This window comes from Cryptomeria japonica, chromosome 10 (assembly GCF_030272615.1).
Source record: "Cryptomeria japonica chromosome 10, Sugi_1.0, whole genome shotgun sequence".
Lineage (NCBI taxonomy): Eukaryota > Viridiplantae > Streptophyta > Pinopsida > Cupressales > Cupressaceae > Cryptomeria > Cryptomeria japonica.
In genome coordinates, this window is record NC_081414.1 from 245618992 (window position 1) to 245646278 (window position 27287).

At 33.7% G+C, this 27287-nt stretch overlaps 1 protein-coding gene across 3 annotated transcripts; it reads right to left on the reverse strand.

Annotated features, from left to right (window-relative positions):
- Nucleotides 1–14611: 14611 nt before the first annotated feature.
- Nucleotides 14612–17352, reverse strand: LOC131066588 (NADPH-dependent aldo-keto reductase, chloroplastic). Of its 3 annotated transcripts, XM_058001394.2 has the most exons (6): nt 17198–17352; nt 16931–17060; nt 15745–15920; nt 15412–15652; nt 15136–15315; nt 14612–14991 (listed from the first exon to the last, which is right to left on the reverse strand). In XM_058001394.2, exons 2-6 carry the CDS (start codon nt 17045–17047, stop codon nt 14764–14766), a joined length of 942 nt encoding a protein of 313 aa, XP_057857377.2. In that variant the 5' UTR covers nt 17048–17060; nt 17198–17352; the 3' UTR covers nt 14612–14763. The 3 variants fall into 3 exon arrangements, with proteins under 3 accessions (XP_057857377.2, XP_059069431.1, XP_057857378.2); XM_059213448.1 differs by having other exon boundaries at nt 16931–17329; XM_058001395.2 differs by lacking the exons at nt 16931–17060; nt 17198–17352 and adding an exon at nt 16103–16261 and having other exon boundaries at nt 15745–15925.
- Nucleotides 17353–27287: the final 9935 nt, after the last annotated feature.

A 27287-nucleotide genomic window follows, 5' to 3' on the forward strand; every position in this document is an offset into this window, starting at 1 on the left:
GTTCAAGTAGCATGATCTACTGATGGAAAAGCTCCCCACTACATAATTAACAAAATGTTTATTTAGGGGAGAGGGGCTAGCAATTTTACAGGGTCCAATAGTTGTACAACCACATGTGCTTATAATATCCTGTCTTGCCACATATTTATACAATAAATAATCTTCATGTAATTTTTTTTTTGGTTCCAAATGTTGGTCAAAACAGACCAATACTTGAGTATAAGAGAATCTATAAATGTTATATAAAAAAACATAAATACATTCATTAACAAGTGAAATAAATATTTTTTTTGTTTAAAATAAAATATCCTAGCTATCCACTATAAGTGTGTCATTTATATAATAAGAAGCTCACTTATACAAGTACTGTTATCATAGTGAAAAAATATTATTCTTATGTGTACAACTATTGAGGTAGTAATGTATATGCATTGGAGTGTTTCATATTAATAACATGTCTTATCACAAATATAAAAGGGTGAACACAATAAATACCTTTTTTTTTTAATGAAATTTGAGAGATTGTCCAAAGGTTTTAGTGTTCAACAATTGGTCCCTTTGTATTCAATATAAGTTGTATTTTATATAATAATATGTTTCTTTTTTAACAACAAATAATATTTTGTGTTCAACTATTGGTCCTTTGGTGGTGGATATAAAAGTTAGAGATAAAACACATTAATAATTACTAATATGTATCTTGTCCATTTAAGTTGCATATAAGTTATATTTTACATAAAAATATGATATTATACTAATAACAAATGATATTTTTTAATTCAAAGTTCTACTAGGGAATATTTTTTGACGAATAAGTATTTCCATTATAAGTTAATTAAAAGTACACTATCCACAAAAAAAGGTAGGGTGATGCGAGATTAAGTTTTGGTTGAATATATTGCATTTAAGAACCAAATGCTTATACTTGAATGTATAACAAAATAATAGAACAAATAATTGCTTTAAAAAATGAAACATGTCTATCAAATAAGCAATTAGCAAAGATTGTAAAATTCTTATCTTTCCACATGTTGAAGAAAATCTCCACCTTGAAAGCATGCCAATTCTAGTTGAATTTGTGATGGATACAAGACCAATCCACGAGAAGAAGCATATGCTAAGAGAAGGGCTCTAGATAAAAGGGTTTGAAAAATTATCAATCTAAGTCCAAATTTTCTCATCTCTAGGATATAACCAAATGATATGCTTACAAGATTTTGATTTCCCATAGAAAGGGTAGTTGGGATTTCATATGCTCAAATGGGATAACTTAGTTCCCATAGGAAGGCCTTGGGAAATTCTACACATGGTAAAGTGGGCCAATTTTGGTTTGAGAACAATTGAGTAGATGGTGAAAAAAATGTGTTGACAAACTATAGCTGACAATTGCAAATGCCATCTTTAATTTAATAATAAATTCATGAAAAGTTGGGGAGAGAGCCAACAATATCCATAATAAGGCTTATAATTATGGAAGGTGGTGTTTGGATGCCACTTCCAATCTTTCCACCAAGGCCTCAAGGAGTTCATACCAATTTTATGAACATGATCATTTGTACTTATGCCTATGACCATATCAAAGGTTTTGCAATTCTATTTAGAAAGGTTAAAGTTGGAATTAGTTTCATTTTGTTATATGAGACCCATAGAAGTTCAAGAGAATAAATCCAATAGACATGAAATTTATTTCAGATTCTTAAATTTTAAGACATGCACCCAAGCAATTTTGACCAAGGGGAAACCTTGATCTTGTAGATTTTGGCAATATGTTGGATTTGGTTAAGTGTTGTCATTGATGTCAACACTAAATCTCGGTTGGACCTATCCCGATTAGTCTTGGTGATCATCTTGGTTTTGGTTATGATTCTGATCCGGTATGATCAGATCTCTAGAATCAGTTTTGGATCCTTACTCTGGATGGTTATATGCTTTTTATATTTTGTTGGTTCACGATTTGGTGCTTTGGCTATTATGGCTTTTGGTATTTACCGGTATCGGCTAGCTTCTAGCTTTCCCGATTAGCTTTACCGGTAAGTGATATTTGGTCTTTTGGTCAAACCATCTTGGTCTGGCTTATGGAATCAGTTTCTATCATGTTGAAGGTTCTCCTTGATCATATTTTGTGTGTTTAGTGACTTTGCATTGGCTGGCATGCTATTATGGTGGTCCTAGTTGGATCCAATTAGACTTTATGTGTTACTTTACTAAGGGTTTCTACCGGTTGGTGAAGCGTTTTGGATTTTGGTCTTAGTGGAATTTCCAATGGATGGAATTGTTTGGTTACTTGATTTAGGTCCATGCTATGTAATGTAAATCATAATATTGGTCTGGTGATACTGTGTAATGTAATTTTTGTTATTGTGGGTTTAAGGTTTAGCTGACCTTGTCAACAAGGTTGATGATCTGTATTTATAGGCGACTTATTCATGTAATTTGGATATCGATGGGATGGATGGTTATGTCTGCATTATCAGAGGAAGGTTTATGTGCGAACAAGTGATATATCATTTGGTGAAGGTTTTTGTATTGTAGGACAGACATCTATGCTTAACCAAAATTGTATCAAGGATTAGGAGATGCTACTTTCACAGTTCATTCTTTCCGAATTGTAGTCCGATGTTTTTGTAAGTCAATGAGACTTCTTTTTGTGATGAGTAGTGCACTCTAGGCTGTTGGCCTTTCTGCAAGTGTAAACCCCATTGTAATTGTTCATAATACTACTGCAAAGGATTCATCTGATTGTGGGTAGGGTTTCCCAATGTGGTTTTTCCCTTTACCAGGTTTTCCATGTCAAAATATTGGTGTTGTGTATACTGTGCTTTCATGTTCTATTCTTCATTGTGTTGGTTATTTTGTGCTCTGGTTTAATGGTTTTGATATGCATTAAGTTTTGATTTATGATGGTTAATTGATTCACCCCCCTCTTAGTTTACTTCCAGTATCAGATCTGTCTAACAGTAGAATGGGATACCAATAGATATTTCATTGGTTGATGGACAAACCGTCATGGAAGCTTGAACACGACCTCTAAGGCTCTCCAAATTTTTTTAATAACAAAAGTTTATTCAATATAAACTATACTCTTCATGGTGAGAAGGGTTTGTAGCCCAATCCTCTTCTAAGTTAGTCATCTAGAATGATGCCCAAAGATAGTAAATGTCGAACCAAAACTTTCCAAGCTTCATCTCCATTAAGGGCATGAATAATCCATTTGGCACAATGCACGAAACCTTGGCATTACATGGATAACAACTGAGAAAACCTCAAAATTCATGAGGGCGACAATAAAATTCCCAAGAAACATGGTGAAACCCTTCTTGTTATTTGAGGAAGCCATAACAAAATCATAGTGAAAAATTTCTATTTTCATGTAAGAGGCCTTATTACATGAAGAATAAAGATGTGGGTGGTCACAAGAATTTTGGAACACTTATAATCTCCCTATGAAAGACCAAGGTTTGGTGATCAAATATGCAAAGTTTTTTCAATTCTAGAAACCATCCCATTCCATAAAAATGCTTGTGAAGGCTATAAAGTAAAAATAATTCCTAGGAATTTAAAAACCTCTCCATGACCAATCCATTCTAGTTGAAGGAATTAAGTCAAGATAGCATGGAGAGATATGACTGTCTGTAACATTGAGTCTTATACTACTGAATGGCTAAAATTGCAACCTTAAAAAAAATATCTAAGCATTTGAGGGCTTCTTTGATATTTCTCTCGTCCTTAATAAGAGTGAGGAACAATTCATTTGCAAAGTGGATAGTAAAAAGTTGAGTTGTTGAATTCGGTAAGGAAATACCTTTAACCAACCATGGAGGCATAGAGTGGGCCATGAGAAAACCTAACCCTTTAATTGCAAACACATAGAGGGTGAGGGCCTAGGGACAACCTTGTTGAATGGATCAAAGGAGGCCAAGGGCACTAGACTAGTGGCTGTTGATAGTGATGCAAGAAGAGGTATACATAAAGAGAATGATAATATATTGAATGAAGTGGGGCTCAAATCCTAAAGCTTAAAGCATGGCTGCAATAAAGGGTCATTCAATATGATTATAAGCCTTGGCAAAAAGAATTTTAAATAATAGACCCTTTTGTTATTAGTGTCTAGCATATTCTATACAAGTCTTTCCAAACCACAATGAAATTATCAAGGACATACCTATAATTTATGAAACTAATTTTCTTTGCCCACACAATTCCTACAAGGAGATGATGGAACTTCAGAGTCAAATATTTGAAAAGGATCTTGTATGACACATTGAGAAAGGTGATAGTCCTCTAGTTGGAGATGTCTTGCAAATATCCAATATTAGGTATGAAAAAAATATTTTTTGTGTTAATTATTTTACCTAATGACTTGGAGTGGAAAGCTTCTAGATAAATTTTGTGCAGGTCCTCACCCACATAGTGCTAGATGGCCTTGTAAAAATCACAAAGGAATCCGTCACAATCAGGAGCCTTATAATTTTACATAGTGTGAACAATTTCCTTGACATCAATAATAACAACTTTAAAGTCACAACTATTGGTGCACTGATGTAAAAAAAATTGGACATTAAATTAACTAGCATGGGTATTAAATCAACAACTTCTATCAGAACAATTTGAATGTATTCAACTATTGGGTCCTCTCCCCTATCTATTGTTCAAGTAGCATGATCTGTTGATGGAAAAGGTCCCCACTAAACAATTAACAAACTATTTATTTAGGGGAGAGGGGCTCGCAGTTTTACAGGTTCCAATAGTTGTACAAGCACTTGTGCTTATAATATATAGTCTTGCCACATATTTATACTATATATTGTAAATAAATAATTTGCATGCAATTTCTTTTTCTTTGCCAAATGTTGGTCAAAATAGACCAATACTTGAGTATAAGAGAATCTATAAATGTTATATAAAAAAAACATAAATACATTCATTAACAAGTGAAATAAATATTTATTTTGTTTAAAATAAAATATCCTAGCTATCCACTATAAGTGTGTCATTTATAAAATAAGATGCTCACTTAAGCAAATACTGTTATCATAGTGAAAAAATATTATTCTTATGTGTACAACTATTGAGGTAGTAATGTATATGCATTGGAGTGTTTCATATTAATAACATGTCTTATCACAAATATAAAAGGGTGAACACAATAAATACCTTATTTTTTTAATGAAATGTGAGAGATTGTCCAAAGGTTTACTGTTCAACAATTGGTCCCTTTGTATTAATATGATATTATGCTAATTACAAATGATATTTTTTAATTACAAATGATATTTTACAATTCAACAACTAGGGATTTTATTTATTTATATAAGTTATATTTTAAGTTATATAAGTTATATTTTACATAAAAATATGATATTATGCTAATTACAAATGATATTTTTTAATTCAACTACTAGGGATTTTTTTTATTTATGAATAAGTATTTTCATTAAAAATTAATTAAAAGTACACTATACACAAAAAAAGGTAGGGTGATGCGAGATTAAGTTTTGGTTGAATATATTACATTTAAGAACCAAATGCTTACACTTGAATGTATAACAAAATAATAGAACAAATAATGGCTTTAAAAAATGAAATATATCAATCAAATAAGCAATTAGCAAAGATTGTAAAATTATTATCTTTTCACATGTTGAAGAAAATCTCCACCTTGAAAGCATGCCAATTCTAGTTGAATTTGTGATGGATACAAGACCAATTCACAAGAACAAGCATATGCTAAGAGAAGAGCTCTAGATAAAAGGATTTGAAAAATTATCAGTCTAAGTCCAAATTTTCTCATCTCTAGGACATAACCAAATGAGATGCTTACAAGACTTTGATTTCCCATAGAAAGGGTAGTTGGGATCTCATATGCTCAAATGGGATAACTTAGTGCCCATAGGAAGGCCTTGGGAAATACTACACTTGGCAAAGTGGGAAAATTTTGGTTCGAGAGCAATTGAGTAGATGGTGAAAAAAATGTGTTGACAAACTATAACTAACAATTGCAAATGTCATCTTTAATCTAATAATAAACCCATGAAAAGTTGGGGAGAGAGCCAACAATATCCATAATAAGGGTTATAATTATGGAAGGTGGTGTTTGGATCCCACTTCCAATCTTTCCACCAAGGCCTCAAGGAGTTCATAACAATTTTCTGAAGCATATCAGTTGTAATTATGCCTATGACCATATCAAAGGTTTTGAAATTCTATTTAGAAAGGTTAAAGTTGGAATTAGTTTCATTTTGTTATATGAGACCCATAGAAGTTCAAGAGAATAAATCCAACAAACATGAAATTTATTTCTTGTTAACTTTTAAGACATGCACCCAAGCAAACCTGACCAAGGGGAAACATTGATCTTGTAGATGTTGGCAATATGTTGGATTTGGTTAAGTGTTGTCATTGATTTCAACACTGTATCCCGGTTGGAGACTATCCCGGTTGGTCCTATCCCGGTTAGTCTTTGTGATCATCTTGGTTTTGGTTATGATTCTCTTCTGGTATGATCAAATCTCTAGAATCAGTTTTGGATCCTTACCCAGGATGTTTATATGCTTTTTATTTTTTGTTGTTTTACAATTTGGTGCTTGGGCTGTTATGGATTTTGGTATTTATTAATATCGACTAGCTTCTAGCTTTCCCGATTAGCTTTACCAGTAAGTGATATTTGGTGTTTTGGTCAAACAATCTTGGTCTGTCTTATGGATTCAATTTTTATCATGTTGGAGTTGCTTCTTGATCATATTATGAGAGTTTGGTGACTTTGCATTGGCTGGCATGCTATAATGGTGGTCCTAGTTGGATCCAATTAGACTTTCTATGTTACTTCACTAAGGGTTTATACTAGTTGGTGAAGTGTTTTGGATTTTGATCTTAGTGGAATTTCCAACGGATGGAATTGTTTGGTTACTTTATTTAGGTCCATGCTATGTAATGTAAATCATAATATTGGTCTGGTGATACTGTGTAATGTAATTTTTGTTATTATGGGTTTAGGGTTTAGTCGACCTTGTCAACAAGGTTGATAATCTATATTTATAGGTGACTTATTCATGTAATTTAGATATCGATGGGATGGATGGTTATGTCTGCATTATCAGAGGAAGGTTTATGTGTGAACAAGTGATATATCATCTGGTGAAGGTTTTTGTATTGTAGGGCAGACATCTGTGCTTAACCAAAATTGTATCAAGCATTAGGAGATGCTACTTTCACAGTTCATTCTTTTCAGATTGTAGTACGATGTTTTTGCAAGTCAGTGAGACTTATTTTTGTGGTGAGTAGTGTGCTCTAGGCTGTTGGCCTTTCTGCAAGTGCATACCCCATTGTAATTGTTCACAATACTACTAGAAATGATTCATCTGATTATGGGTAGGGTTTCCCACCGTGGTTTTTCCCTTCACCAGGTTTTCCACGTAAAAATATTGGTGTTGTGTGTACTGTGCTTTCATGTTCTATTCTTCATTGTGTTGGTTCTTTTGTGCTCTAGTTTAATGGTTTTGATATGCATTAAGTTCTGATTTTTGATAGTTAATTGATTCACCCTCCTCTAAGTTTACTCCTGGTATCATATTTGTCTAATAGTAGAATGGGGTATGAATAGATATTTTGTTGGATAATGGAAAGACCACCATGGAATGGGGTATGAATAGATATTTTGTTGGATAATGGAAAGACCACCATGGAAGCTTGAACCATTCCAAAAAATCTAAGCCTTAACATGACCTCCAAGGATCTCCAAATTATTTTAATAACAAAAGTTTATTCAATGTAAACTATACTCTTCATGGTGAGAAGGGTTTGTAGCCCAATCCTCTTCTAAGTTAGTCATCTAGAATGATGCCCAAATATAGTAAATGTCAAACCAAACCTTTCCAAGCTTCATCTCCATTAAGGGAATGAACAATCCATTTGGTACAAAGCACAAAACCTTGGCATTACATGGATAACAACTGAGAAAACCTCAAAATTCATGAGGGTGACAATAAAATTCCCAAGAAACAATGTGGAAAGCCTTGTTGTTATTTGAGGAAGCCATAACAAAATCATAGAGAAAAATTTCTAGCTTCATGTAAGAGGCCTTATTAGGGGCCCAACACAAAGAATAAAGATGTGGGTGGTCATAAGAATTTTGGAACACTTAAAATCTCCCTACAAAAGAATAATAGAGCCTTTTGTTGTTAGTGTCTAGCATATTCTATACAAGTCTTTCCAAACCAGAATGAAATTATCAAGGACATACCTATGATTTATGAAACTAATTTTCTTTGCCCACATAATTCGTACAAGGAGATGATGAAACTTCAAAGTCAAAGATTTGAAAAGGATCTTGTATGACACATTGAGAATGGTGATAGTCCTCTAGTTGGAGATGTCTTGCAAATATCCAAACTTAGGTATGAAATAAATATTTTTTGTGTTAATTAGTTTACCTAATGACTTGGAGTGGAAAGCTTCTAGATAAATTTTGTGCAAGTCCTCACCCACATAGTGCTAGATGGCCTTGTAAAAATCACAAAGGAACCATCACAATCAGGAGCATTATAATTTTCCTTAGTGTGAACAATTTCCCTGGCATCAGTAATGGAGAGCAATTCATCACAAACCACTATAAAAAATTACCAATTATATTCTGCATGTATGTAGATTATTGTGCATCAAATGGAAAGGTAAAAATAGATAACTAAAAATAAAAATTTCTACCTAAGACTAATGCCTAAGATTGCTACAGTTAACTACAATATTTATTGTGAATAAAAAAATAAAGAAAAGAACTACAAAAAAGCTAAAGTGAAGTGTCATTGTTGTGAAGCTGAAGATACACATTTCTTCCAAAAGACAACCCATGTAAAGGATGCATGTAGGTAGGAAAAGTGGTAATGCAAAAGATGATCGTTAGGTGTTTAAAGATATTCCCTGAGTGTTGTAGGTTGTGAAGATTGTAGAAATTTGCAAAGGAATATTTCAGTGCTATTTGTGAAGTAGCTAAGTAGCTTTTCATTATAAATAAGCATAGGTATATTTGGGAAAATGATTGAGTGCTAGTCACCTTTGTTACAAGATAAATTAGGAGTATATATCATACCTAATTTATTGTTGTAGGGGGTGCATTATTGGTTGTGCTTGACACCTCAGAGTGTTTTGGTTTAACATATTGACGAACCATGTATGTGAAAAGGATTCCTATAGAACTAGTGAGGATAGTGGCTGGTTACCCATGTGTCTCGGTAAATGGATTGCTTTTTATGGATTGAATAATGAATTTTGATGTAGGTACTGAAGAAGAACCATAAAAGCTTATGAGAAAATCCTAGAGAGATGAGCAAAAAGTGTGTATTATAAATCAATTTCCTCATCATGATGGTTTGTGATCATTTGAGACCACTTATATGCTAGGTTTGTGGTTAGCCCAAACCACTTGTGTGTGAGGCTTGTAGTTAGCCAAAACCACTTGAGTGCAGAATTTATGGTAAGCTAAAAACCATTTGAGTGGAGTTTGTGGTCAGCTAGAAAATACTTGAGAAGATTGTTAGTTTTGTGGTTATCCAAAACCACTTGTATGTGAGATTTGTGGTTAGCTGAAACCACTTGAGTGCAAAGTTTGTGGTGAGATTGAAACCAATTCAAAATTTTATCAGCTAGGGATAATCCATAAAACTCATGATTTTCAGGAGGGGAAGTCCGTGGCACAGTAAAGTCTATTTAACCAAAATTTGATAAGTGATTGTAAATGGATACCTAAGAAGGCTTTAGGCCAGTTCATATCTTTTTATAGATTATGAGGGGATACCTAAAACCAATTAGATAATTAATTTATGGGGGGATGTTAGTAGTAATAAATTAATTATCCTTTAGTCACCAATTCCAGGTCCACCACCAGCCGACTAAGAACCAAATTCAGCCATACCATTCACATTGCAACTACTCATCATAAATATTATAGCTAACTTCCTGCTACAATACACAAAGAATTTAATGTGGAATGTATTATAAATTGAATGATTGAGCTTGAATTCCTCAGAGCACTTAACTGAGTTTATCCTCTATAACCATCGTTCTCATGGTATTAGAGCTCATTTTTATGAGTTTCTCATGATCCATGATTTTCTTGCACCTTCAACATCACCTTTCTTCTTATCTAATATCAATCATTTCTTTTGCAAGGTGGAAAATATTCACACGTCTCAATATTAGAGCCAAGAGTTTTGGTTCAACAGGTTACATACCTCTCATATCTAGATATTTGCCTTTCAAAACCTTGATTTTTTTTATATGCAAGTAAATATGTAAAATTTTAACTATACCTACACAAGTTAGTATGATGTAGCTAGAAAAAGAAGAAGAGAACTTGCAAGTTAATAGAAGAAAATTTTACATGGTATTAGAGCGCATGGTTGTTGGAAAGAAGAAACATTAACAATTTTAGTGCAAACTTTTGTTTTATCCCTTCTTTTGTGGACAGTTGTTGTTGTAGTCTATTTTATTCATGATATATGGATAAATACTGTGGTTGCTTTGTTTTTTAAGCTAACCAAGGAATCTCTCTGATTTTTTAAGTTTTATTTCAGTTTTTCCTCCTTTTTTCTTTAACAAAGGTTTTATATATTTTTTTAAAGTCATGTAGATCAATTGATATGAGAGAGCTTATTCTTTCTGATTCTTTCTCTAAATTTTTCTTCTTTCATCGACAAGTTCTATTCTTTTCTTTTTAGCTAGATCTATATTGTGTTTTGCAGATTTAGTTAAAATTTTACAAATAACAGAAACAGGGATTTGAAGCATCCTTTGAAGGAACAAGTGGCGATTCATTTCTAGGATTAGTGTGAAACATCCTAAACAAATATATCTATAAGAAGAATGTGAAGAGGAAAACATAATATTATAACTTGATAGGAATCAAAGTACATGCTCAAAAATTACATCTGTAGGAAGAATGTGAAGAGGAAAACATAATATTATAACTCGATAAGAATCGAAGTACATGCCAAACTTAGAAAGCCTTGCTAAACTCATTGTTTTATAAAAATCTCATACAATGGTCAACCAAAGATATTTGCTACATATGTCAAGTAAATTTGCATAAGGGGAGAAAAACAACAGTTATTTGGTGAGAACCCTTGCATATTATGATCTACAAGTATTTTTCCAAGTGGCTACTACATTGTAAACTATGACAGTATATTTTCTATGGTTTCAAAAGCTTTCCAATTCATGTCTCTATATGTATAGATCTTTTATCTATTGAGTCAATTGGGTGTGTTCTTCATGTTAACTTTTCTATTGTACTTTTTATGTACAAATTTTTTTATAAGTTAATAGAATGAGTATAAAGCTCCTCACTGAACCACTTCACTTGTAGCACAATAAAAATGGAAACCTAAGAATGATTGGAACACCTTAGAATTAAAACCTTTGTTGTCTAAATGGTAGAAGACATTTTCTTAACAGACCAAACCTATAAATGAAGTTAGCCAACTTAGAAATTGAAAGAAATGGAAACCTTTAATATGGCCAAAATTTACAGACGCCTACAATATTTAGATATTAATGTGATGTAGATGAACTTCTGATCACTACAACCAAACTTAGAAATACTATTAACAACAATAAACAACCATAACGATTCAATGCCTACACTACATAGAATATTGACAAATTAAAACATTTAACTAATTAAAAACATTAAATTTTTTTGCCACTATTATTCCTTCAATTTTAATAATGATTTCTATAAAAATTGTAATTAACAATTTTTTGTAGTAAATTCTACACATTAAACAGAACACCAACCAATCATAACATGACACTCCACTAAGTGTTTTTATTAGTTGCTTGCAATTCATTTGAATTCCCATATAAGTTTATGTTCTAATGGTTCTAATTGTTATTAATGTTACTACCAAATGAAGCCCATGAAACTATACTTCCAACTTTCCAATCTCTCATGTTTTTTGATTTGCCCTTTGGTTCAAATAAAACGAGCAGTCTATGATCATTATGTTGGGAATATGAAGCCCAACAGTCACATGGTTGTTTGTCTTCCCCAGAAGACTCTTCATTTCATATATGAGATGTCTATATAAATGACTGTGTGTAGTCATGTATTTACTATAGAATTGATATTGGTTAATAAGAATTCTCCCTACTTTCTGGTGGATGTAGACACTTAGTGGTGAACCACGTTAATCTTGTGTCTTGAGTTCTTTGTTGTGTTTATTATTCTTTCTACTGTTTTTCTATTCACTATTATGTGTTTTCTCTGTTCGTTTTTAAACTAACAATTGGTATCAGAGCTTAGGTGAAGTGATTAAACAAAGATGGAAAGGTAGATAAATAAAGGACTGAAAATTCTCGAGAAGATGCAGAAGTTCGAAGTTAGAAAAATTAGTTGCTAGTATTGTGTCGAGCAAGGCCATGTAAAAGCAAATTGTTGGTTTCTCGAGAAGGCTAAAAGGCAGCCAAAAGATGAAGACACTGACTCAGTCATCGAAGATTTTCTTGCAAATTTAGACTCGGTGGAGAGTAAAATTGTGCAAGCAAAAGTTAAAACAAAATGTCATATTCATTGGTGGGATGGCTGGAAAAGGGAGGAGACTTCGGTTGAAGAAAAAGAGGGTTTGAAGTATTCATTGTTTGAAGATTTTCTTGATTTGACTGAAGAAGAGGATGCTGAAGAGGAGGACGCCTAAGTGAGTGAGGATGAAGTTGAGGAGGTTGAGACCAAGACTCAGGAGGATTATGAAAAATATAAATTTATGAGGTTGAAGGAGGAGAATCTCCTACTCACCGACAAACTGATTTTATGGACCAGAAGTTGATGGTTTTGTGTCGCATCATGAATATTGAAAAAGATAACTTTGAGAAAGAAGGGAATTTTTCTGAAGAGACTATATTTCAGCAAGAGGAAAGTGATGGGAAGCTCCTAACAGAGGGCTCTTTCCTCACAAAAATGTATGCCTTGTTGATAGGAAAGCCTTTCTTTGGTGGAAAGATTCCACAAGAGGATTCGGGGTGTCTTGAGATTGAACATCCCAGGAGCGCAGGGATTATAGAGCTCACAAAGGCAGGAGAGGGCCTCTGGCTCAAGGATGCGCAAGATCCAACAGACTTTGGAAAGGCTGAGAATAAGGTCTTTGAGGAAAATGAATTTCAAAAAGAATAAAAGAGTGATGATTTATTGCTCCAGATTGTAGAAATAGAGGCGGAGTGGAATGCATTGATTGTAGGTACTGCACAAGTTTCTGCACAAAATACAACAAATTCATTTGCCATGGAGCCCATTGGTGCAAGGTTTGTTGCTGGAAGCTAAAAGTTAGATCTCGTGGTAGCCAAATTACATAAGAATATTACATCCGGTGTTGGTCAAATGAGGAGAGAATGCGAGAAGGCAGGCATATGCAAAGGAAGTTGTGTTGTAAGAGGCATGACAAGAGAGTGTTCACACAGGCCGTCGAACATGGAGTCAGACGACTAGGTTAATGGCTCATGGATAGGGGACTACACCTACAACGTCATTTACAATGACAAACCAATGTACAAAAAACTCATACGATGGTCTGATTGATGCAGGATTTACTATGGATAAAATCAATTTTGTTGAGGATAATAAGGAGATTCAAAGCCATAGACTGATACGAGAGTTTTATATTTGGGTATTAGAATATGGTAATGGTGATCTTCTAGATATTCTATTACGGGGGAGCATAAGAGAAAGAGACTTTGATGGAGAAATGTATTATGCATCTACAGATAGCAGTGTTCCTGATTATGGATTACTGGATGAAGTATTTAGAGAATATGTTTTTAACTTTGATCTGACTTGGAGAAGATTAATTCGCACTGTTCATGAACAGAGTTTGGTGATATTAAAATATTCTCAAGACCTGGTTGCGATACGAGACTCGAATTGGAAGCAGGGATGTCATTGTGTATGGTTGTGCCGGTTGGACTTCACGGGGAAGATTGTTGGGAATATGAAGCTCAACAGTCACATGGTTGTTTGTCTTCCCCCAAAGACTCTTCATTTCATATATGATATTTCTATATAAATGACTGTGTGCAGTCATGTATGTACTGTAGAATTGATATTGGTTAATAAGAATTCTACCTGCTTTCTGGTGGATGTAGCCACTTAGTGGTGAACCACGTTAATCTTGTGTCTTGAGTTCTTTGTTGTTTCTATTATTCTTTCTGCTGTTTTTTCTGTTCACTATTATGTGTTTTCTCTACTCGTTTTTAAACTACCACATTATCTTCCTATTAGCTGCTAGATAAGCGTGCTTTTTCTGATTTTATTTTCATCAAATGCTTTAGCAGCCCTTTCATTCTGCACATTTTTTACTTTATGACACTCTCATGTTTAAATTCTCTTTGGTAAACAAGATTTTCAAACACTAATCATTACCCTATCATGCCATACAATGAAAAATGGAATTTGCACATTTCCCTTTAACTTTGAAAAGAGGTTTACGTATCTTAAAAAACTCTCCACTTGATCTAATCAAGTGGAAGTAACACTTAAAAGATAAAAATATGCTTAAGGAACCACTTCAGTTGGTCTTTCTACTGTTATATCTGTTTTGGTGATGGGACTGATGATCAGGCAACTAATGCAGAATATTAAACCGCAGGCTCAATTTATTTACTTATCTAAACAGAAGATGAAAACAGAGATAACATATTAAGGTAGACCTGGATACAATATTTTAATTTTGCAATAAACACATTCCTAATTTAACCTACATAACCATGCCATGTTGTTTGATATTAGATCTCTCCATCCCATAGCTCTTCAATGGTTCTGTAAGGGCTAGTTGTTGAGTTTACAAGATCTTCTCCCCTCAGTATCTTCCTCTGCTCAAGCTTGCTCATTTTCTCATGGTCTTCTGCAGTTAAACACCAGTCAAAAACCTGAAAATTTTCTGTTATCCTCCCTTTATTAAAACTCTTGGGGAGCGCACACACTCCTTGATCTATTCCCCACCTCAACACAACCTGCAAGGAACAAACAATATACTACGTGATGTTAGTGATTATCAAACTGGCAAAAAGAACGGTAGTTCACATGCAAACTATAACAAGAAGAGGATATATGAGGTGACATTTTCAAAAATTAAAGACGACATGAGAACAATATACCTGTGCTGTAGACTTTCCATGCTTTTGAGCGATTTCCTTAATCACTGGGTTGTCCATCACCACGTTGGATCCCCATGGAGTTTTTGGAGCTCCGAGAGGAGACCATGCACATACTTGAATTTTCATCTTCCTGCAGTAGTCTCTTAGCTTTTTCTGCTGCCACATTGGGTGTAACTCTACCTACCATGTATTCCGCCACTTTTGATCAATTACTCAAATTTATAGAGAAAATGTAGATAACTAAACTTAGAGCAAAATTATACAGTGTAGCATTACTTGATTGGTAGCAGGAGGAATTTTGGCATAGTTCAACAAGTCTTCAATTTTTTTACAGGAAAAATTGCTCAAACCAATGGCTTTGGTGAGACCCAATTCAAAACATTTTTCCATGCCTTGCCATGTAGATTTGATATCCAGAGGCAAAAAATCTTCCTCCTTTGGTGGAAGGGTATATCCTTTCCTTAACCTTAAAGGCCAATGGATTAGATACAAGTCTACGTATTCCAGCTGCAAATTCCTGAAATAAAAACATTTGTTACATATCTACATGAAGAAAATAATTCTAAGATAAAATATAAGTTATTAAGAAGTATGTGCAGATTTAAATACTTGAGACTTTTGGTGATTGCAGCAGGAGGATCGTCATGTTCATCATCCCACAGTTTAGTGGTGACAAACACTTCCTCCCGCTTGACATCACCTCTTTGGAAAGCTTCCGTGAGAGCTGCTCCTAAGGCACCTTCTGACCCATAATAGCTGGCTGTGTCAAAATGTCTGTATCCAACCTGTACTGCAACTAATACAGGTTAATAAATTTTAAAAAATATCAAAAACGTGAAGTGAATGACAAATTCATTTTGCTGTTAGTCAAAATAAGTGATGTTTTCATTGCGAGTTTTTCCAAGGAAACTTCATAATCCATCATAGATGACAGGAGAAGAGAAACGCTTGTTCTATTTACTGTTACCCAAAGTAAGTGATGTTTTAATTGTGAGTATTTCCATCAAGAAACCTTCATAATCCATTATAGATGAAAGAGGAGAAATGCTTCTTCTATTTACTGTGATCCAAAATAAGTGATGTTTTGATCGTTAGTTTCTACATCAAGAAGACTTCTTAAATAAACAAACTGTAGGATCTTAAAGCCTACCCTCCCGTGCATTATAACACAAACGGTATATCTGCCAACAGTAAAAAAAAAAAAAAAAAAGGATTGACTAGCTAAAATTAAGGTTGCAGGTTTCACTCACAACATTTAAAGAAAAACCCTTAAAATATATATATTTTAACAGGCTACATAGTCTTGCTGGCCACCCAAGCAAATGGTAATCAGAGTGAAATAAAATGATTAAAGCATATGAAACAAACTATTCTTTAAAAAAAGTATGTCTGAAAGAGTCAAAAGTCGAACCCAATTACGCTCTCTGTCAGCGTAAAACAAACTACTACTTGGAGGAGATTGAATGTGATTAATGACGCAATCCACTTTAGTCTAAGGAAATTGAATGTGATCGAAAGTGCAACTCAATTACTCTGTATTTTAAAACCATAAGAAAACTAATACTCGTACGTTAGAGACTAAGGATTGCAATAACTACAAACTTTTTTCCATGTGAGATTAGATAACAGTGATCATCTATACACAACAAAACTACCTCCTAAGAGAAAACTTCCATTTGCTTAAATGCTATATAATTAACTAATTCAGACTTAAGACAATTATACATTCAATGAAGCCAAGTACTAATTATATTCAATGAAGCAATTCAAACTATAAGCTCTTATATTCTGCTACCTGAAGAGCCACACCGACAGCTGCCTTGATCTCCTCATACTGGTAAGCTGGAGCGCCAGTTCCAAGCCCAATTACAGGCATCTTGTTTCCCGTATTCAATTCTGCAACATATCCCATACTTGCTGCCAATCTACACACACAAAAGAAATAATATATAACTTCAAAATAGGTTTGTTTCTATATTAAGTTTTCTAGTGTCAATTTAACACCACTCAGGTGAGTCAATTCATCATTTCGAAACGAGATTTTAAAAGGTAAAGACACCACCTGGATGGTCTTCGTGTCTTCTCTTTATTTTGAAATGATATTTTGAAAGTGAAAAAACACCACTGAATGGTGTTAATGCTTCACTTTCAAAATGATAAATAAATTCACTATTTTACAAAGATACTTTGAAAGAGAAAAGACACCACCGGGATGGTGTTAAATTGCTACTGAAAACCTTAATGGTGTGGCTACAATCTATGGTACGTGGGGCCATTCATCATATATCACTAGTCGTAAAAAGATGGGGCATGTGATATACCGATTGACAGGGTACCCACCCAGACAATCCACACGTCATCTGTACTAGGTCTTTCTAATTCATTTGTGCATCCTTTAGGATAGGACAAAATGAAGTACGGTGGAAAGAAAATAGTTTAGGCAGACAAGCTTGCATCTGGGTGCACTGGAGTTACTTGTAGCGTGCATTTTGTCTCACAGCGGAGAGTTAGTACCTATATCACATGTATGTTCTTCAAATATTAAAGGAATCGACTTCAAAAAAGATGGGGCATGTGATCTACCGATTGACAAGGTACCCACCCAGACAATCCACACGTCATCTGTACTAGGTCTTTCTAATTCATCCGTGCAGGCAATGGCTACGCAGCGGACAAAACGGCCCGCCCGTGCCATGCCTTCCCATCCCCATCCCCATCTCCCATGCCATCACCGTCCACTCAAACTCACTCGGGAAACGAAATGCTCGTGCTACCTCGACTGCTGTGCTGACTACCCCGTGCTGCCGTGAAAAGGAAGGAGCTATTTTTTAATCTTTATTTTTTATTTGTTCATTTTTATATGAAGTATTATCATTTTATTTGTTTTTTTTATATGAAATTTTTAAATGTCTAATTTTTTTAATAAAAACTATATAAAAGAATTTTATATGTTATTTTTTTATTGCTTTATAAACATGTATAATTTTTTTAATTTAATTATATAAAATTTTTATTGCTATAAAATTTACTTAAAATTATAATGCTTAAATTTTAACTAAATTTATAAAATTATAATGTTTAAATTTTAAGTATCATTATAAAACTAATTTTAAGTAAATTTTTTTAATAATTTATTAAAGAAATAATTTTAAAATTTACTTTAACTTATAATATTACTACAAAAATTTACTTAAAATTATAATGCTTAAATTTTAAGTAAATCTATAAAATTAATTTTAAGTAAATTTTTATAGTAATTTTTTCATAATTGTTTATTTTTAAAACATCTATAAAATTTACTTAAAATTAGTTTTATAATGATACTTAAAATTTAAACATTATTATTTTATAAATTTAGTTAAAATTTAAGCATTATAATTTTAAGTAAATTTTATAGCAATAAAAATTTTATATAATTAAATTAAAAAAATTATACATGTTTATAAAGCAATAAAAAAATAACATATAAAATTCTTTTATATAGTTTTTATTAAAAAAATTAGACATTTAAAAATTCATATTAAAAAAACAAATAAAATGATAATACTTCATATAAAAATGAACAAATAAAAAATAAAGATTAAAAAATAGCTCCTTCCTTTTCACGGTAGCACGAGGTAGTCAGCACAGCAGTTGAGGTAACACGAGCATTTTGTTTCCCGAGTGAGTTTGAGTGGACGGTGATGGCATGGGAGATGGGGATGGCGATGGGGATGGGAAGGCATGGCACGGGCGGGCCGTTTTGTCCGCTGCATAGCCATTGCCTATGGGATAGGTGCAGCTATTCTGGTTTCAAAATTGCAGTACAGAGTCAATAATAAGAAGGTTATTGATCATTATACACCGTTGATTCTGAAAAGAACGGTCATCATTTTTTAAGTTGTCAACATGTTGTACGAATTGAAGGTTTTGGAGCCAAAATAGACACGTTGGGATAGGTAGTCCTTACGTCTTGGGAAAACATTTTATTATGAAATGTGGTCTTTATGTAATTATTATAACACTGGTTTTTCCTTTTTTTATTCGGAGAAAAGTGATTAAAAGTTGATCTTCCTAATTAATCGGTGTCTTATTGTTCTATGGATGTACCCCCCAACCAAATTGTAGGGTTCTTTAGTTAAATAGAGGACTTTAGCGATTTCAGAATGAAATGCTACTACGAGAAAGCAATGATCTATTGCTTGTTATCCCTCCCCCCAACCCGACTATGCCCCCCACCCATCCCCACACACAAATAGTAGGAGCTCCCCACAAATTTATATAGTTTGGGGATGTAGTTGGATTGTAGGGCCATAGAATTGTAGGGGCCCCCACCCTACCTCCTACTATCTGAATGAAGCACACCTCCTCCTCACTCTACGAATGAGGAACTATTGTTTGTCGTGGTATGCAATTTTTTGTTTTTGTACGAAAATTGTTTTTGTGTGGAGATTAGGCATGTCCATTAGATTGAGCCTCCATCTTATCGCTTACAATAGAAAAGACATCTAAGAAGCTATGGCATAGATCTTACACCTCACTCTAATCTTCAAATTTGGGCACTAAGGAGATGATTCAAGATTTTAAAATATCTACATGTATGGAGAGATGTGTCTCTTACAAGACACGTGCGATATATGACAAAGGTGGTATAGTTTGATCAATATAGTTTATAGTTTTGTCATCTACCCATCAAATTTGTTGTATAACACAACTTAACTAGATGATAGGAGTAATCTATAGAAAGTAGGTTTGTTAGCAACCCATGTACAAATGAAGAATATTCAACATCAATGCCTTCAAAATGTATAGTCTTATAGTTGTTTTGATCTCCTTCATTACTTTTGTCCATCATTATCCATACTAAGATGTTTGTCATGATTATATCAATAAAAAATGTGAATAATTTCTAAAGATCTTTACAATTAAAACCTTCATAAAGTTATGAATGATTGCTACAATTAATTTCAACAATGATCTTTGCAATCAAAACCTTGAAAAATTTAGCAATAATTTATATGATCAATTTCAACAACAATATTTGCAATCAAAATATTTACAACTTTAGTAACAATCTCTACAATCAATGATAAAACTTCATTAATCTTTGCGAACAACATTATAGCATTTAGGTTCAACAATGATCTTTGTGTGATCAACATTACAACCATTCATCAATTATCTTTGCAACTAACACTGAAGCTCCCTCAGTTCAACAATAATCTTTTCAATCAATGTTATAAACATTCAATAATGATATTTTCAACCCATTTTTTTCATTATCTTATAGCAAACATTTATTGAAAATGTCATTTTTTATTATTCTCACAACTAGCAAGATATGCATATTCAGATATATTGGTATCTCCAATCGTACACCTTTTATAAAAAAGAATCATTAACTATATATCACATGATTCATCATTTCAATAAAATCAATCATTTGTATCATATCAAATATTGCATTTTGTAGGCTCAAACTTTAGACATTGACTTACCTTTAAATATCTTTCAATTAATTGACTAAAAAAATTAGTTTCTTCTCTCCATTTTGATATTTCTTCCTTTTGTGACCTATTTTCCTTTCTAATTTTCTCCAATTAATTTTCCAAAATATCTATCACATGCATTAAATTCTCATTTTCTTTCTTTGCCCTTTTACCACTCTTTCTCATTAAAATGAATGATTTATATTCACCTTGTTTATATACTTGACATTGGTTCTCTGAGAGATTTAGATAGCCTTCCATTCGTATCTTTGTATGCCTTCAATCTTCCTTGATCTCCTATTTTGTAAAGTCAATAGTTGTGGTTGTATCTTTTTTCTTTAGGGTGACTTTTTTCAGAGCGTAAGTCTTAAATTCACATTCTTTTGTCATTGCAATATTTTTCTCAAACCAGTTATAATCTCTTCTTTAGTGAAGATGACTCAACATAAAAAAATAATGTTATCAACATTCATATTGTTTTGGTTTGTCAAATGATGAAAAATAGAGTCTAGCCTAGGATTTCAAACTAGGAACCATTTCAAAACTCTTTCATTGGGGAACAACCAATTAAGCTCAACTTTTGTCTTATAGGAGAGATGAGAATTGTGAATAATTGTTCCCTTTTGAATTTTGATTGGATATGATTTGATAAGAGTAAAATGAAGAAGCAAAAACTAAGTTAAATGATACAAAATTGACAATATCCAACATGAACAGATGAATACAAAATAGAAAGTCAAACTCAAAAACACAAATCTAGAAATGAGATACAAAGAGGAACCAACCATTGAAATATGAGCCTGAAAATGTCGATTAAGTGCGGTATGCCATAGACCTGGAGGTGCTTCCATCGGCTAAAACTTTGAATTCTAGATCAAGATTCCATACAAAATAATCTCTCTAGAATTTTGCCAATAAAAATGTCATTCACATGTGTAAATTGATATAGTCTAGGTGTTATCACCTATTCAAAATATAGAACTATGCGTTTATTTTTCTCTTTGCAACCCTACAAATTTCGGTTGTTGGATATATAACCTACACACAAAAAAAGAGAAAAAATATTGTGTTATATATGAGTTTTCCTAAGTCAAACTCTAGGTAGGAATTACCCTCCTATATAGCTATGATTAATAAGAAAAGAGAGCTTATTAGGCCAATAGGTATAGGCTAAATCTAAAGTGAAATGTTGAATTCACAAGATTATACCTTAAGTGTGATATTGGTGGTTATACAAAGCTCCTTTTAAGTCCTCCCAGTGTTGATACAATAATATGATAAATCATAACAAATCCATCATGAAAACATACTTGAAGGTAACTTGTTGTAGTTTGATGTTCCTTGTACTTATATCTTCTCTTGAATGAATTGGGAATGATTGTGAATGAGATTTCTAGACTATGAAAGATGGTCAAATGAATTAGAGGTGATACTTTATATAGGTCTCAAGTATATTCACTTTTAGTCTAACTTTCAAAGGCCATATAAAAATATTAGAACCTGATCACAAATAGAGTGAAATGACACTCCAACATGTTTCAATTTGGGCCCCATTTGGAGGGATTATGACACTAGGCATCCTAGTTTAATATAACTATGGTGCTAGGTGCCATTGGCCACCTAGAAAAGGGTAAACTAAGGATGGTTCAAGAGTACACATTCCTAAGACATCAAATTAGGTCACATCATGAGCATATGATGATAGTTTGGATGAGAAAAGGCCCAAATATACTCAAAAAGACCTAGAAGGAGACATACTTAAGAAAGGGCCCAAAAAAGAGTATGGGATCATAAAGGGGTTACAATTTATGATACTAAATTTAGCCCTAATTTATAAAATTATGAAATTACACATATACTCGTGGTAGAGTATAGATGAAGAGATAGAGCATTTGAGAACATGACAAGATAGGGATAGGATGACACTAAGTTTGAGGGGTGATCAATACCCCAAGCATAGGATCCTATCAATGCATGAAAAAACCTTCAAATATACACAAAGAAAACAATGTTAATACTAAAGAAAACAAAAATGTTCCAAATCAACTAGTTGAAGGGACCTCAATGCCAAAAATATCTCAGTTGTTAATATCATTATCTGCATGTTATTGCAAGAGAACAAGTGGACTTATATAAAGAAAAAGGGCACACAACAATTAATGAGAAAGGGCATGAACTCCATTGGCCAACAAGGTGTGTTATGTTGGGTGATTCATGTTAGGAAGGGAGAATCAAACAAGTCTAGAAAGGTGTGTCATGATAGGTGACTCACACTAAGGAAGATTATAAATCAAAATCTCTATTTGTTAGATAATTTGAAAATGCTAAAACAAAATGGGTGTGAAATGTACACCAAAATATGAGATAAAAAAAATAGGCTCTATTTGTAGGCAATTTGAAAATTAAACTATACAATGGGTGTTGCAGTGTACACCAAAATATGATATTGCAAATGGGTGCATGCTATAGTGTGCACTGAATGCAAGTAGCAAGGAGGCCATATATGTCCCCCTTAAGATATCAACGCATTTTTATTTTGATATATTAAGGAAGATGGAGATCCACATCAAGCATAAAACACATTCAATACCAAGGAGATATCCTCAACAAAAATTATGCATTCCAAGCTAGGAAGAAAGTCCTTATAAATGATACAATTCACAAATCAAGGAAGAGATAGTTGTAAAAGAGATATCTTGCAGCAAGTATAAAGGGATCCTTATGAAGGATACATCAAAATTAAAGGTGGGGGATGAGATCTTTACCTAAAGACATCTACCTCCAAAAAGAGACAATATTTAATAAAGATGACATCTTCAACTAAAAAGGGAAGGAGATCCGGAATTCAGACATTCCCAATTGCTAGGAGAGGGGATTATCGATGAAGTATTGCACACTTTCAACACCAAGGAGATATCATTTGTAAAATCATACGCTTTAAATCAAGGAAGAGGCCCTAATGAAGGATGTACACACCTCTAATATAGGATAAAATCCTCATGAAGAAGATACAATTCTATTAAGAAATAATATATTGTTATAAAAGATACAACTCAACAGGGGAAGTGGACCCTTAATAAGGATGAATGTTTGAAAACAATTGTTGCCCCCCTGGAGTATAGAGGGAAGAATAATTAGGGTATTATATATGTTGTTATCCATGTATGATTTGCACATAAATTTAACAACCATGAATGGCAATGAGCCCCCAAAAGGTAAGCTACTAATGTCACATAGTGAGGAGAACCATAATAGGAAATAAATGTTATTTAGAAGGGACAAGACAAAAGTGACACTCCTTGTTAGTTGTCAATTGAATGATACCAGAATCAATGAATTATTGAATTTTACACTCCAAAGATTAACATTCATTAGTGGTATGTCCATACATTTGATGATACATACAAATAGAAGAATTTTCATCATTTATTTTATGTTTTCTTCTTTTGGGGGGGCAAGGGATAGTAATCAAGTTATCTTAAAGAAGGTTGAACAAAATACTCTCTTCCTTAGATGAAAATTTAGGAGAAAAAAAAATAGATATATTAGACAATGGGGAAGGGGATGTCAACAAAGGAGGTTGGAAATTTAAAGCTTCCTTAGAAAAATGTGATGTAGATTTCTCATGAGCCTCAATACTTTGTTGCACATATCCTAAACCATGTCCATTGTATCCATGTTTAGAAACAATTTTAAAACCAACTTCATATTGTTTTTTTCTAAAAATCAAATGTAGGATCTTTTGTGAGTGTTGAAATATATAGAGGAGAGGGCTCACTCTTAATTTTAATTGGGTTGAAGTCTATGAAGGAACACAATTGACCATTGAGAGGGGGGGGTGAATCAGTGAAACTTTAAAACTTGGTAATCAACTTTGAAAATACTAATAATAGAAATGCAGAGAGATCGTGACACATTCACACATAGGATAAATACATAACACCAAATGTACGAGGAAAACCCATGGTGGGAAAAAACCTTAGTGAGAAATGCTGCTAGAGTCTATTTCTCTAATCCTATCTCATAGTGAGAATGTTTGATTACAATTTTTATGGGCATCAACCCTTGATCTTTATGAGCACCAACTCAAAGGAGCACCTAGCCCTAATCTGAGCACCCAATCAAATGACATACACTGAATTGATAATCTATTTCAAATACAATGTGACCCCTTGTTACAAATGATATTTTGAAACCCTCTGTTTCAGATTGTTATGCTTGCCTTGCTGCTATGTTATATTGATGCTTTAATATCTACCCTCAACCCTCTGATATCTGCAATTCAACATTGTCTTCCACTCTCTATCTTCTATATATCTCTACAGGACTTCTGATAGAGTCCTCTCGCTCTATCATACTCTGTTAGACTAACTTTCCTTATTGCTTGACTCTACACTCTCTTTTCTACACACACACACACTATTCAACATTCACACACACCTCTTTATCTTCCACTCAATTCATCTACCTACACTTTGGCCACACTTAGCAATCATCTATGTATGTTATAGAATTTCTCTCCAAGAGAAAATTCAAATGTACTTCTCGATCTTTCAATAAATTAGTCCTATGGCCTACTTAGCCACCATCATTAATTGCATCTTCTTCTGATTTTTTACCGATCTCTAAGTTCAGATAACTACAATTAGTAATCTTCACCTGCTTTATGTCTTGATGTCTTGTTGACTAAAGATGTTTTGATATTCTCATGGCTGTGACATCTCATTAACTAAATATTTTCAAATCCTTTTGGAGCCACTCAACAGTCTGCAACATGTTCTCCATTAAATGCAACTATCTCTCATTTTCTACATGTGATCAGTTTTGATTAGACCACAAACTACCACATTCATTGTGTTTATGTAACCCATCTCTGAATGAAGAATCTCTCCCTTCATCCAAAGGGAAATTGATTCATCCTAAATGTTCCACATCCTCAACATCTCTATTTGTGCCATTTGGTCAACCTCGTTCAACCATCCACGTGGAGTCACATCTGAGTCGGAATTGCTTGAACATCCATTTTACTTGCCCCATTAGATCCTTTTTTTTCATTCATGTTCTTGATGCAATATGGTGGGGAGCATCAGTCATCTTCCTTTTTGTTACCCCATGAGTTTTTTTTCCTCCAATCTTCCCATTTGTGGGATAGCAGGGAGACATTTGATCAAACCTTGTTGTTGGCGGTATTTTTCCAAGAATTTACATCCATCACAGTGAGCAAGACCCATGTCGCTATAGATCCAAATCACCTGCAAGAAGCAAACAGAGTTTTTCCAAAAAGCTAAGTTACACTGAATAGGAAACATTATTGGCAAGACAATTCTAATGTTACATCGAACAAAGAACATCATCGGCTAAACTACCTAGTTGTATTTCTCCAAGACACCTTGCACATCACAGTGAAAAGAGTCATGTCAATATAGATCAAAGGGGATAGTAAGAAGTAGTTTAGGTTTTGTCGAAAGGAAAAGTCATAATGAAAAGGAAACTTTATCGGCCAGACACATTACACATTATAGTGAAAAATATCATGTCAGTATAGCACCAAAGGTTGGAAGGGAGAAAAGTGAGTCTTGTCGAAAGGAAAGGTCTCATAAAAAAGGAAGCATGTTAATGAGACACATCAAGGGTCACACCGAACTTAGAAAGACATAGGGGATCTACAATGAGTGAACTAGGTCTTAACAAAATGCAAGGTCACACTGAACAAGAGGCCATATTGGCCAGACCTATCATATGTTACATCAAAACCTAAGGATATCGGTATGACACTAAGGATCTGCAAAGCTCAAAATGGAGTCACACTGAAAGGAAGAATCATGTTGAAATACATATCGACAAGCACATGAAAATTCTCTCTGAAACAAGGATGTTGATAGGACATTGGGTGTCTTATCATCCTGAAAGAAGTCATGTTGAAGCGCAGAGTCACAATGAACTGCAAGGGTGTTGAGGAGACATGAAGGAACTCTCACCAAAATACTTCCTCATAACTAGAATATCGTGGAGACATTGTGGGATGACCACGACCTAAAATGATATTACCAAAAGGTGAACCTACATGGATATACTCCCAACAGTAATGCCAAACCTAAATCGAGTGGTGACAAGCATATTGTGAGTCGACATGAAATCCCAAATCCAAACTGACTCATCTACAACTCATCTCTTCTGCAACCTTAACCAAATCAGTCTGCATCTAAACATGTTGACATCAATGATAACTAATGCCAACAATCTCCCCCTTTGGCATTGATGTCAACCTTATGTACCTCTTCTCTCTCTTTGACAACAATGGAAATGGGACTATCAAACTTGTGCCTCTTCTTAGCTAGAAACAAGCTTGTGGTGTCTACTATTATGCAACATAATTTAGCCTTTTGCTGACCCTATTTAGCAATCCTCCCCTGAGAACCAAAATCAATACGCTCCAACACCCTGGGATCACACAAGGGTTCAAGGATGTAGAGTGTGAATCTATGAGCTCCCCCTGAACCACATACCCTTAATCCACTTAAGTATTGAAAGAAGGAGGAACAAATCCCAACTTGATTCTTAGATACTCAAAAGTGTCCTTAGGCAGAGGTTTGGTAAAAGTATTTGCCACTTGCTCACCAGTGCTTACATATTCAACCTTGACCTCTTTTCTAGCTACCTTCTCCCTCAAGAAATGATACTTAA

Coding starts and splice junctions, on each gene's coding strand:
- LOC131066588 (XM_058001394.2), bottom strand. CDS start 17,047: ATGGGATATGTTGCAGAATTGAATACGGGAAACAAGATGCCTGTAATT. Junction 15,653..15,744: donor GCAATCACCAAAAGTCTCAA/GTATTTAAATCT, acceptor TTTTTATTTCAG/GAATTTGCAGCTGGAATACG. Junction 15,316..15,411: donor TTCCTCCTGCTACCAATCAA/GTAATGCTACAC, acceptor AATACATGGTAG/GTAGAGTTACACCCAATGTG.